The sequence below is a fragment of the Centroberyx affinis genome, unplaced genomic scaffold, assembly GCF_046629955.1.
Source record: "Centroberyx affinis isolate AG114_WGS23_722 - 3 ecotype Tasmania unplaced genomic scaffold, CSIRO-AGI_Caff_v1 ptg001787l_1, whole genome shotgun sequence".
NCBI classification, from domain to species: domain Eukaryota; kingdom Metazoa; phylum Chordata; class Actinopteri; order Beryciformes; family Berycidae; genus Centroberyx; species Centroberyx affinis.
The window spans coordinates 659,141-672,433 of NW_027280178.1; the positions used below are offsets into that span (position 1 = coordinate 659,141).

At 42.4% G+C, this 13,293-nt stretch overlaps 1 protein-coding gene across 5 annotated transcripts in view; it reads left to right on the top strand.

The window, feature by feature from the left end:
• Positions 1-13,293, top strand: part of ptpn13 (protein tyrosine phosphatase non-receptor type 13) — a 60,717-nt gene that overhangs the window by 40,038 nt on the left and 7,386 nt on the right. For 3 of the 5 annotated variants that reach the window (XM_071529394.1, XM_071529397.1, XM_071529395.1), the window contains exons 18-31: positions 184-640; positions 1,414-1,520; positions 3,365-3,424; positions 4,073-4,162; positions 4,472-4,579; positions 4,754-4,885; positions 4,991-5,481; positions 5,948-6,079; positions 9,854-9,947; positions 10,179-10,264; positions 10,365-10,533; positions 12,135-12,349; positions 12,512-12,610; positions 12,815-13,197. In XM_071529394.1, coding sequence (XP_071385495.1) covers positions 184-640; positions 1,414-1,520; positions 3,365-3,424; positions 4,073-4,162; positions 4,472-4,579; positions 4,754-4,885; positions 4,991-5,481; positions 5,948-6,079; positions 9,854-9,947; positions 10,179-10,264; positions 10,365-10,533; positions 12,135-12,349; positions 12,512-12,610; positions 12,815-13,197 — 2,623 coding nt within the window. The remainder of the gene's footprint in view (positions 1-183; positions 641-1,413; positions 1,521-3,364; positions 3,425-4,072; positions 4,163-4,471; positions 4,580-4,753; positions 4,886-4,990; positions 5,482-5,947; positions 6,080-9,853; positions 9,948-10,178; positions 10,265-10,364; positions 10,534-12,134; positions 12,350-12,511; positions 12,611-12,814; positions 13,198-13,293) is intronic. The other 2 variants (XM_071529396.1, XM_071529398.1) reach the window with 2 other exon arrangements.

Sequence of the window (13,293 nt, forward strand, 5' to 3'; positions counted from 1 at the left end):
TTTATTAATAGATTTATTTATTCATTCATTTATTTGTAATTACAGCCGATTCTTTCCTCCATAGGGAGTATGGAGAGACATAACTGTCAGCGTTTCTTGTTGCAGAGAAAGATTATCAAAACTAACAACATTTTTATATTTCAGTGTTTTTAAACTAAAGTAATTTCCCTTCTTGTTCACCAGAGAACTGCCCCCTGAGCAGCCTGCAGTATTCCCTGGACCCTCGGAGCGGAGACGCCATAGGGAGGGCGGTGAGCTCCGTCAGCCTGGCCCCTAGCTCGTCGACCCGCTCCAACCCAGACCACCTGAAAAGGATCTCCTACTCGGAGGTGGCCCTCAACAAGGCGCCGTCCGGTCGGCTGCTAGCCCAGGACGAGCTCATCTTTCCGGGTTTCAACCCAGGAGTCCCGGTCCATCCCAACCCCCGGATGATGAGCCGCTCCCACCACAACCTCGGCCAGACGCCGGAGTCTCCGGAGCGCCGAGCGGCAGTCGCGGCGGGGGGTTCGTACAGCGGCCCGCCCCACAGCGGACTGAACCAGGCCCAGCCCATCCAACTGGCCTCCCACCACCAGCAGCACCACCGGGCCAGCTCCGACACAGACTCCATCTCTAACTCCATCTCACACCAACAAGACAAGTGAGTTGTTTGAGAAAGAGATTTTAACACTTTAAATAGTTAAAATAAAACCTTAAATAACCAAATGAATTCCCAAATACATCAGAATATGTATCAGAGTAGCTGTGAATAAAATTTTGAAAAATGCCGACTACATTTCTTCTTTGATATTTCAATTCCTTTCTATCCATCCAATTATGCAGGCATTGGGATGTTTTATGTATTTTGATTCCTCCACCTTATTACCAGCCTAACTGAGGAATTGGGGTCATGTACTTATTTGAGGGTCCTTGGTGGAGCCAATAGTCTGCAGTGTCATAGTCTCCGAGCTTTCCTCAGGACAGGGGTTACTAAGTGAGGATGTGTTGCTGGGACTATAGCTCTGCCTAACACCACAGAGACACACAGAACTCTACCTTCAGCCTTTAATTAGCCCTCTAGGGGGCTCTGTGTATGTGTGTGTGTGTGTGTGTGTGTGTGTGTGTGTGTCTGAGTTTGTGTTTTTCTGTGTGACTGTGCCTATCAGTGTGAGTTTTTGTGCCAGTTGCTCCCTCTCGTGTCAGCTTTACAGACTGTGGGTGTTTTTTTGTTTTTTTTTAAGATGACTGATATTCTGTTTGCGTAAAATACTAATAGACCTACAAGCTAAGAACCAGAGTCAAAGAGAATATTAATTAGTTTTTGGTGTAGCCTAGTACAACTTATTTCTTTTTAACACTGCTGTGACTAGTTTTTAGTCACTGTCCCCCTTTACTTTTCAGCCTAACCTACTTCACTGTCTCTCTCCCCTACAGAGTATTTGGCACAGTGTCCCACAGCAGCACGGCCTGGAGCCTCAACAGGTTCAAGAAAGAATCAGACTCTTCTTCCATAGAGGACGCTAGCCAAGCATATGTAGTAGGTAAGGATGTTGACCTGTGTAGGATGATGATGTGTAGTTCAACAGGTACAGCATGGCACTAACACAGTGAGAATATAAATATATATCTTACTATAAAGCAAGGAATCTCTGTCTGTGTGTCCGTCGCATATCTCGAGAACCGTTCGTCCGATCGACTTCACACTTGGCGGGTGTATTGCTGGGGACCCAAGGAAGTGCAGTGTCGGATTTGGTGCAATTTGGACACGCGACACATTCAATATTAATAAACTTTGAATAAACAAGCGAACAGCGCTCGGCGCGAACGGGCACTGCACTAGTGAGTATAAATCTATGCAGTCATGGTACTGGAAGACACTCTAGATAAAAGTATTCACCTTGTGACATATACTGTATATCATTTCATTACCGCAGCGGTTAAGAGACTGTAACTCTGTGTAGCTCTGGCCGTTATCTCTGCCTTGAGATAACGAAAGCATTCAGAAAATTTTAAGTTGAATACCACTGAGTAATTCATTGTGTAGACTGTAGCAAATTCACCCATAAAAACTAACTAATAGACTGAACTAATAGACTAAACCTCGAATTTTGAAAACAAACACAGCTGACACATTCATTTTAGCAATTTTAGCAATAATGATGACTGTGTATCATCCAAAGTACGTTCTTGAGGATAAGCAGTAAGATCCACAAGAGAGTTTGGGACTGTTGCTGCAGGAAGACTAACCCTTTTTTAACATTAGCTACTAGCAGGCTCTGTGCCATCACTGTTAAGCTAAAACATTGTCTGTAAAAATTGTTGTATGGCATAAACATTTTATCAATTCATTGCTGTGATTGTTTCCAGTTTTCACTTATCTCATAATGACTATATTTCACATTGTTTGTAGATTTTTTTTTAGATTTGATTATACATGTGTTTTGTTTTTTTGTTTTATTATTTTTATTTTGCACACCCTTGTAATACTGTAGTTTGTATTTTCATACTCTCATTCATACAATTTATTCACACATTCTAGTGTTGAAATTGTGGGTGGTAGTAGATTCAGTATCCCCCATTTGCTATATTCTTATTCTTTTTACTTGTACTGTGTCTTGTTACTGTTGCTGCTGCAATGACCCAATTTCCCCATGGGGATCATTAAAGTTTTATTTTATTTTATCTTAAAAAGGCTTCTTTTTTGAAATGGCAAGAAATAGAACACTGTTTCTGAGAAATGTAAATTGTAGCTATTTTCATAGTTTTTGTTTCACTTCCTTTTCCACTTCCACTACCTTTTAATGGAGTTTGCCTTAAAGATTCTCTATGAATGTGTAGTAGTCCCCAGTTTCCAAAGTTTAAATGTGGTTTGGCTGTTCAAACACAGGCTTTTACCCTTAAACACTTGCAATGCAAATCTGAATAAATGTTTTTCTGCTTCTTCTCATTGAAATTACACTAAAGAGCAGCACAAGATGCATTTCTTTGGTGCGCTGTATTTAGGAGAGAAAGGGAGAGAAGAGAAGGGACAAAATACTAGTAACCCCAAAAATGAAAGTTATTTTAAAGCAGTCATTCACTGATAATCTCCCTTGTGGTCGAATCTAAGTTTATTTTTTGTTTGTTTTGTTTACTTCATTTAGTCTGTATTTATGTACCAAATGGTCTAGTAATATTCAGATAAAAGTGGACTGAGTGTTCAGAGGGCGTCTGCAGGTGTCAGTTCCTCCTTGTGGACAAAACATGTTTCTACAAACGTTCTGTATGGTTTTCTGTAACGTTTATAGATCGGCAGAGGGGGCAGACATGCAACTCTCCCTGCTCTTTATAGTGCACACAACCAAAAAGAAACCTTTGCTGATACTCTACTCTGTTCTATTGCCAGGGGTCAGTATGCACAGTTCCTCTGGCTTGCCTTCAACCCCAGCCTCCTTAACTGTTAATGGTACGTATGAAATTCCTGTCTTGCATTTCCACAGATTCCTAGATATAACACTTTGCTTTGTATATAAAGTCAGAAATGCATGAAATATCCTTCCGCACTCCACCTGTACTCATTTTACATTTGTAACGTTCTCGATCCTCTTAAGTCTGCTGAACCATATGCTGACCATGTAGCAGAGCCAAGTATGCATGTAAAAACCAAAAAAAGTCTGCTCTGATCTAAATCAGAATTACATAACTCAGAATAGTCTCCCTCCTCCCAGTGCTGCCCGCCTGCGGACATTCATTCTGGCCCCTGTCCCACCATTTAATAGCTTCATGCTTGGCACCAAGCTCATGACCTTCCCTTTTATCCTAGCTTAGCCTCTCTTTTCAGGCCCATTAGCCAGCAGTGCTGAAGAGCGGGCTCATCAGCAACACTGTTTAGGCTGAGGCTCGCCTGGGCCCACTGACAGTGGATATGCCAAAGCTCTGAGGCCTGTATGCCTTCCCCAACGCTATGATTATGTGATACAGTCTACGGGGTCGCCTGGCTTTCTCAGCTCTGTATAGGGCAGTTGTAACGCATCAGTCAGAAACGATAGAGACAATGCCGTGTATTCATATTTAAGTAGATGTAACGAACGCTATCTGTCCTTTTGTCATACAGACTCACTGAAGAAAAAGCTCAATGCCTTACCATCCCCAGAGAGAGAAATCACAACTGTAAACCTGAAGAAAGATGTTAAATATGGCCTGGGTAAGAGTGTGTGTGTGTGTGTGTGTGTGTGTGTGTGTGTGTGTGTGTGTGTGTGTGTGTGTGTGTGTGTGTGTGTGTGTGTGTGTGTGTGTGTGTGTGTGTGTGTGTGTGTGTGTGTGTGTGTGTGTGTGTGTGTGTGTGTGTGTGTGTGTGTGTGTGTGTGTGTGTGTGTGCGTATGCGTTTTTATTAAAATAACAGCTCCAGTTCTCAACTGTCTCTACTGCCAATTCTCAGCTGTTGATGTTTTGTGTTTGAATGTGTGTGTGTGTGTGTGTTTTTGTGTGTTTGTGCTCGCGTGCGTTCTGCAGGGTTCCAGATTGTTGGAGGGGAGAACTCTGGTCGCATGGACCTGGGCACCATCATCAGCTCCATCACTCCCGGGGGGCCTGCTGACGTCAACGGCTGCCTCAAACCTGGTAGGCCGGTGTTGTTCTTCCCTATCTGTTCTGTAAATTACGGCATTCCTTTGTTTTTCACAGCAGCTGTGATAAGGGCTGGCAGTGGCCAAAGTTGACTCAGTTTCACAGTTTCCCTGTCCTGCTGCAGCTGGTTGTGTTCAGTGTGTGTGACAGTTGATGGTGTTGTTGCAGGAGACCGCCTGATCTCAGTGAATGATGTGAACCTGGAAGGGCTCCCTCATGCCACCACTATCGATGTCCTCCAAAATGCCCCCGACGATGTTACACTTGTGGTGTCCCAGCCCAAAGAGAGGCTCTACAAAGGTATTGTTCTTTCCTGGGGCCTTGTTGTGTTATCTCTTATTTCTGGATCGATGAGTGACAGATGGAACTAATATTGTTCTTGTTGCTGTTTTTTTTTTTGGGCAGAATCTCCATTGGGCTACGTTCCTTACCAGGCCAAGTCTTCAGTGAAGGCGCTTACTTCTGGCCAGAGACAGGAACTAGACTTTGAGTCTTCCTCAGAGGAGCAGGTTGGCACAGGGAGCCCTAGCCCTCTTCTCCATGGTGTCGCCACACCCTCCTCCTCCTCCTCCCCGCTCCGCCAGCACACCAGCCTCAGTTCTCAGGACTCCAGGACAAGCAGCACTGCCAAAAACATCCAACCCCCTGCTAACGGAATCCACCAGAATCCGGACGGAGCCGCCACCGTTGTCGCGGCTGCAGCTGCGTCCGTGGCCCATCATCATAAACCAGAACCTAGCGTGGGTTCGGATGCTGCTCCACCAGCTCTGCCGCCCAAAACTAGGAAAGCTAAAGTCTCAGAAGTTCCTAAAGTTTCAGAACATTCTGACTGGGGGGATTCAGACATGGATGAGGAGACCTACTCTAGTAGTCAAGAGAAACTCAAGCTCAAAAAGGTGCGGCCTGACTTGAATGTGTTTGGATGTTTATGAACTAATTCACTTGGTGTGAAGGGATTCTTTGCTTTTGTACATGGCCTTATGCTGTAGTTGTCCACTCAGGAAACCTATGACTAAAAACATACATAGGAATTTTGGTCGATATTTTGGTAGATATATTTTACTAGCACAGGACAAGTACAGTTCTTCCATAAACAAGCACTACAAGTAATCACCTTTCAGATGCTTGGTATAACTAACTGCCTCTTGTATGCAACCTTTGCCTATCATTGCATTTCGAATACCAATGCAAGGCAGTATATTACCTGTACGCTGCATGCCATCCCTTGTATGTATGATCTACTTCTTCTCTCTCGAGCATTGCCCTAGTGCTTTCTTTCTCTCACTCTCCCTTTATCCCCTTCTCTCTCTGCATGTCCCGGCTTGTGATAATTCGACTTACCACCCTATTCTCTGTTTGCAGGAGTGCATCATGGAAAATTTAAGTGGTAATGCCCCAGGGGTCAATAGTCTCCGTCCGGGAGAACTATTTGACGTTGAGCTGTCCAAAAAAGACAGCAGCCTGGGCATAAGTGTCACGGTACTGTTTGGCAAGGTTTTCACCCTCTCTTTGTTTTTTCCCCCTTTCCCCCCTCATCTTATGACTGTTGTGTGTTTCTGTATTTTTTGTTGCTTGTTTTGTTTTGTCTCCTTATAGCTGCGCACTGTCGGATCTTGAAGCTCTTGTGGGGATAGTACTTCACCTCATTCTCTTTGCATGCCACCTTTAATTCATTTTTTTTTTAATTGATAAGGATTTTTAATGGTAAAGTTGTGCAGTAGGTACAGACTTTCAGACATCCAGTGCACAGTAAGGACCACTGACAAATATAACAGGGACAGTTGTTGATGCTCTTACTAATGGCTGCCTAGATGTTTGCTGCTGGCTCTAGAGTGATTTGGATCTGGAGTGCCACTGGTATAGTTTCTCCCCAAGTGATGCTGAACACCTTACTGATTAGCATGAGTTCCCTTCCCCCTTAGGCACAATAACACTCATTAACAAATCACTTGACTGTGTGTCTTCAGACCAGGGTTGCAGTGCAGTTCACTGTCAAATATTTTAATCTATCTGGTTGAGGAAATAACTGGTTCTTAGAGTTCTGTTGTATTAGTAATATGTACATTGAAATAACCATGGAATTCACTTTGTTAACAATAAGCCAATTATCAGCACAATCAGAACCAAATGAACACTGAATAGAAATGCATACTGACTTTGATAGTTTCACTTTAACCTCATAGTAATTTGTCAATAACACATCACAGTCACCCGGGTTATGGAGGAGTTTTTTCATTCAATATTAAAATGCAATCATTAAATGATAAATGCTTTATTGTTCACTAAAATAAAGTATTTAAAAGTGAAAGTAAAATTTAAAGGTGAAATTAATTGATTTAAATATCAGGGATCAGCTGTATGTGAGGTGAGAAGACACTAAAAGACACATTATAGTTAGGGGATAAACAGATAAAAACAATGGGAATGACCAGAGGGGAGTTAAAAACATGTACATGTACAGTGTATTACTCCAATATACATCCAATATCCAATATCCCAATCCAATATTTCATGTTGCTGCCTCTCATTTACATTTGGCTTTTTCATATTGCCGTTTTCATTTTCGGCTTTCAAGCTGAATGTAAATGAAGAGGCATGGCCCTTCCATTATGTGTCCCCAGAACTATAATGGATGTAAATGGGTTCAGAAGGTTTGTGGTAAATGATATTAGATACAGGGACGTTGCCAAAGCTTTGGTTTTAGTGATTTGTCGCCTGAGCGCACAGTACACAATAAGTGGCTCGGGTTTAAGGTATTGGTAAGCCTAGACTAGCCAAACAGCAAATGGGAAGACATTTTGGCCAGATAATCTCTGATCTTTTATAGGTAATCATGGAAATCATCTAGAAATTACTGGTCACTTCATGTCTGTGTGTGACCTGTATGCACATAGACAACAATACTTTTGATACCTGTTGATATATTACCTGTATATATTTTATCAACTGTGACGATGAAAATGTCCCTCTGCACTTGACTTGCGTGTTGGACAGCATCTTATCAGACTATATGGTATTTTAGTCGTAATGTGGTGGTAACATTGACCACTGATTGTTTGGTTAAATGTTTTCCGAAATTATAGTCTTCACTAGATGAGTAATGGATAGACTATTGCCCGTAGCCAGCAGACCCAGAGGGTAGGAGAAGCTGCTGCAAACTTTAGATCCTAGAGAAGTTTGTACAATTATGGATTTAGTCGTATTTTTTGCAATACATGATACTATTTACAGAAGCAGCAAGTGAAGGGAATCAAACATAAATCTTATTTTAGTGTTATTTTGTTTTTTTTTTTGTTTTTTTTAGCCATCCACTAGCGACACCCAGATGACAATTTGAGTGACAGAAGGGGAGTTGTTACAGGCAAGCAGTCAGAGTTTTACATGTCAGTGTGTTTGAAAGGACACACAGGCTCGTTTGACACTTGTTTGTAGACAAGACCTTGAAAACTGTCCACATATAAAAATGTTGTTCACGCTGAGTTGACTGAAGTAGCCAACTTGATGAAATATTCAGAGGCCATTTTCCACAGTGAAACTAAGAGCTATCAACAAGGAACAGCTAAAGGGATATCCAGACAAGGGTTAGCTGCAACATCAATGGCATTTAAATGCACTGATATGTAATACCTATGGGGACTGATTTATTAAATGAAGAGAATGCAGAATATTAGGTGGCAACTTGGCTGTATAGTTCTTGTTAGGGTGCATAACCCGTTTTTATAGTAGTGACAAAATGCCCCAAACGGAAAAGAAAAACTTGTAGATTGCAGACAAGACCTTGGTGAATATATACATGTAAAAATGTCATTGTTTGCGCAGAGTTTAGCCAGTTCAGTGACCTATTAATTTCCCACTGTATAACTAAGATCAGTGGACAAGGAACGCCACCTGTGTTATCCAGACAGGGGTTGGCTACAATGTGAGTGACATTTCAATTCACCAATACCAAATACCATCTGGCACTTTTTGATCAAATGAGAGGAGAGCAGAATTTCTTGGGGGGGCATTCCTCTTCCAAACTGGCTGTAGGATTGAAATCCCACAGGACACTGGCATCCGTAACATTTTAGAACACCTAAATAAGCCAAAATATCAATAAACAAATGATTGATTGACCTCTAAAACTATAAACCTACGTTTGTAGGTTTATGGTTTTAAACAATGTAGTTGTCTTATGGTGATACCATTGATTTAAGTAAGACGTTAACCATGTGCAAAAAGGCACATAATCAAATTATCATAATAATTTCAGCAATTTTAAGGTGAATATGCACATATGAAACACTGTAATAGCTTTGTTTACTCTGTATTTTTCCTTCGTTAAATGATATGTGAGCTGTCAATTTTGTGTTCATGGTTGGAACTCCCATTGTGATTGCATTGTGGGCAGAACATATCGAAAGCTATCAAAACTAACTTTGCTAAGTAACTTTAGCTAAGTACACAGCTGTGTGGTGCCATACCTTGCCACTCCCAACTGATGACTGACGCACATGGCTGTGCGTAAAGTTGGGCTACATGCCAGTGTGCCGAGTTTGAGGCCCACTTCTTCACAATAAACAGCAGATTGCTCACATTCAATAAACAGCTGCACAAGGCATTCCTCCAGCTGTGTATTTTTTCAGAATCACCTGCATTATTAAATGGGTAGTCATTGTCTAATGGGTAATCGCTGTATAGCTCTGTGGCGTAGCTATGCAGGTAACGATGGTAGGCTTGGTGGTCTATATAAAGAGTAAGAGTTAATAAATCCTTTGCAATAGATAAGACAATGTTGATGATGATGATGATGATGATGATGATGATGTCAGCCTGAGCTCATCTCTGGGTGCTACTCTGCTCGGTCAAAGTGATGTGTGGGTGTTTAAATGGGGCATAATTTTACACAGTAGCAGCCGTTTAATTATTAATCAAGAGCATATACTATAGGTAATAAAATTGTCTTCACAAACAATAAACACATTTAACTTAATAAGTAATGAGTTACAAGTATTAGTTCACCAAATAGCTAATGTTTGGCTAGCGAGTTCTCTACTGGTTGGGATGATAACACAAAGTTCCTTTTTCTATTTTCATTTTCACTTTTAAATTCTGTTTTGGTATGATCACTCCTAGTGCTACAGTAACAATTTAGCATTTAACAAATACATTTTAATATTAAATGAAAAAATCCTCCATACCTGCCATCACCCCCCACAGCAAAATACAACATGATGAACCGTTGTCTCTGTGGCTAATTAGACTAACATCATTGTGTTTGTTTCCTAGGGGGGCGTCAACACTAGTGTCAGACATGGAGGCATCTATGTCAAAGCCATCATACCAAAAGGAGCTGCTGAGCTGGATGGAAGGATACAGAAAGGTTTGAACGTCACTACTGCAAATAGTGAAATAATGCAACAGAAAGACTGAACTGTACACAGAAACTAGACTAATGGACCAGATTATCTTCATCTGGTTTCTTTTTTTTTTTTCATCAATCATCAAATAGTTGTAACAATCAATTCGATTCTAATATAATGTTATACCATTATGTGATGGATGGTACTGTGTGAGTCAGATTACAGTGATCACCCATCTTGTCTGTGCTCAGGCGATCGTGTGGTGGCAGTCAATGGAAAGAGTCTGGAGGGAGCCACTCATAAACAAGCAGTAGAGGCACTCAGAGACACTGGGCAGGTGAGCGATGACATGTAACAAGAGCACCCTGCTGAAAGACTGTCTAGGTGCTAGTCAGCTGGTCAACAATATGAAGTAAACCATTTCCTATGTTGCTCAGACGGTGCACTTGTTGCTGGAGAAGGGTCATCTGCCTGTAGACAGCGTCCATGCTCCGCTGACGCCCCAGTGCACCCCACCATGTAGCGGCAGTGACCAAGACCAGAGGAGGAACAAAGAGAAGCCGCTGGACCACAAAGCCAAACCAGAGTACAGCTTCATTACACAAGGTGAGGAGACAACATTGTTCTAAAACAGTTGAGGAAACTCCAGCAGTGTCCAACAGTCTTCTCAGTAGGTCTAAAGTTGACTTATAAATGTTCAGACTCAAGGATACAAGGATGATAGTGGAAGGTAAAAAGAAAAACGTGATGCGATTGTTTACGCACATACAGGCCTTTATGGTGTTACACTAAGATCAGGTGTCCACAAAATAACTTGCTGTTGGCAATCTTGTTTGAAAGAGAGAGAGAGCATGTGTGTTCTCAACAGCTGGCCAGTAAAGACAAGGGCTACCACTATACTACATCACCTAGAGCTAGATATTTTTGCATTGCCGCTGCTTGCTGGAGACAGGCTCTGCCTTTGTTTTTATTTGGATTCCTTATTAATCTTTGTGCCTGCAGGGGGCCAATCTTACATAGGATACCTTTTAATTCTGTGTACGTGTTTTTCAGTCATTTGTGTGGAAACAAGGATGCTGGCCAATTGTATTCGTACTGTCAGTTCTAGTAGTATAGTAGTTTATTGATCCCACAGTGGGAAATTCCTTTTTTACTTAAACACCACAAGTGATAACCTAGAATGCATATGAAAAAGCTCAACAAAGACATTGCTCACATGGGCAGAACTGCAACATCAGTAAGGACTGTCAGACAATCCAGTTTCTTCAAACAGGATGATGTTTTCTTCCAGGTGGGAGGGTTCAAGGGCAGCTTACTCTAACAACTGTGGTGTGCTTGAATCAATTCAATTAAATTTAAGGTGCTTTATGGGCAGGAAATACAAAAGTACTTATTGCCAAAGCAAAGTCAACAAATTTAATCATGTGAAACTCACTCACTCCCACTCAGAAGCCCCTGCATAGGCTGTTGGCAACTACTTGGATACGGGCTTGTGGGGATCTGCAGGCTCTGTTGATGCTCTGCTGAAGTCTCTACAGGCTCCTGTCAGAGATAGGGGGAGGGTTAAAAGACTTGAGTTCGTTTTGGACTTACCATTTTACTGCTAGTTTAGCGTGGTACCCGGGGAAGATTTGAAAATATGGCCTTTTCCAGCATCACTTTGCTTCAAAAAATTCAATTACATGCATTCACAACTGGGAGATTCCTATTGAACCACAGTCCTCTTCTGTTGGCCATTGAGCAACTCTACTGAAGGATACAGTTTCTCAGTAGTCTGCGTTTGAGCACCTTGCTTAAGGGCACTTTGATGGTAGTTAATGAAGGAATGCTTTTTACCTCCCCATACAAATTTGGTCCAGCTGGTCCAGGGGTTCAAACTGGCAACCCTCTGTTCACAAGCCCCCTTCTCAATCCTTTAAGCTATCGCTATCCTTCCCTACGTTCTTGCACTTGGCCTATTGCCTTGCTCTGAATAACAGTTTGTTTCAGCCCTTCAGCCTTTCTTTGGAAGATACCTTTTTTCAGCTATCTTGAGATCAGAATCTACCTTGAGATCAAAATAGATTCCGTTCTCTCCCCTATGCAACAACTCCTCCTAAAATACACCGGATAATTGTTATAAAAATGTTTGCACATGACTGCGCTTCTGATTGCAGTGATACATCCACCATTGACACCTATCTCTTGTAAAATAACGTTGTCCCCAGATAATGTGTTTGATGTGTGCCTGCTGAAGAACACATCAGGGCTGGGCTTCAGTTTCAGTCGAGAGGAGAACATCCCTGACGAACCCCCTGGCTCCAGCATGGTGCGGGTTAAAAAGCTTTTCCCTGGCCAGCCAGCTGCAGAGAGCGGCCGCATCAACGTGGGTGATGTCATCCTGCGGGTCAATCAAACCCCCCTCAAAGGCCTCTCACAACATGTATGTCAGATATCTGTTCTTGTTGCACTAGGGGCTCAGTGATTTCAGATATTTCACATTTCTCTTGATTTGATAGAAATCAAATCCAGTTGGGACACATGCACATAATCCACTGTCATTTGATACCATAATTCATTTGGAATCGTGTGTGTGTGCACATAGGAGGTGATATCAGCTTTGCGAGGAACAGGCCAGGAGGTGACTTTGCTACTCTGTAGACCTGAACATGGCGTTCTTCCTGAGTTGGACACTTCAGCCTTGGTGAGAATCTACAATAATTATTTGCTTGATGTATTGAAGTTGGTAAATGATACTAAACTAATTTTCTCTCTGAAGCTTTAACTTTTTCGTTTAAACATGAGGGATGATTGAAAACTTCCAGGAAAAGTCCTGTGACAATTCCTACATTCTCTTTGTAGAAAAAAATATTTGTCACCTTATCTAGATTCATTTATTCCTTCCCAGACGCCTATGCCATCACCCCGTAAGGAGCCAGTGACCCAGGCAGAGTCCAGCCAGAGCTTGTCCAGGACAACCTCTCCTTCAGGCAGCGAGGGCAAGAGGGGCCTGGGCCCTGTGGAGGAGGCCCTGGAGAGGCTGTTGCTGAAAACCCCCGGCCGACACAACAGCTACAGCGACAGCACTGATGGGGATGAGGAGGTTGAAGAAGCCTTCAGTCCTAGCGCCCTGGAGCACAGCAGACAAACCTGGGAGCGGAGTATCTACCAGACCCCCAGTAGCAACCTGGGTCTAGGGCACTACGACGGCCCCGGCCAGCTGGACGACACCATCCACTCAGCTTTCTACTCCCCAAACCTGTCCCTGACCCGATCTGACCTCAGCAAGAGGTAACTGATCACTGTTCAAATAAGTGATCAACTACGGCTATGGTCATAAAGGGTTATAACAATTAGTTGAAATGTTCACTCTTCCAAAGGACATTT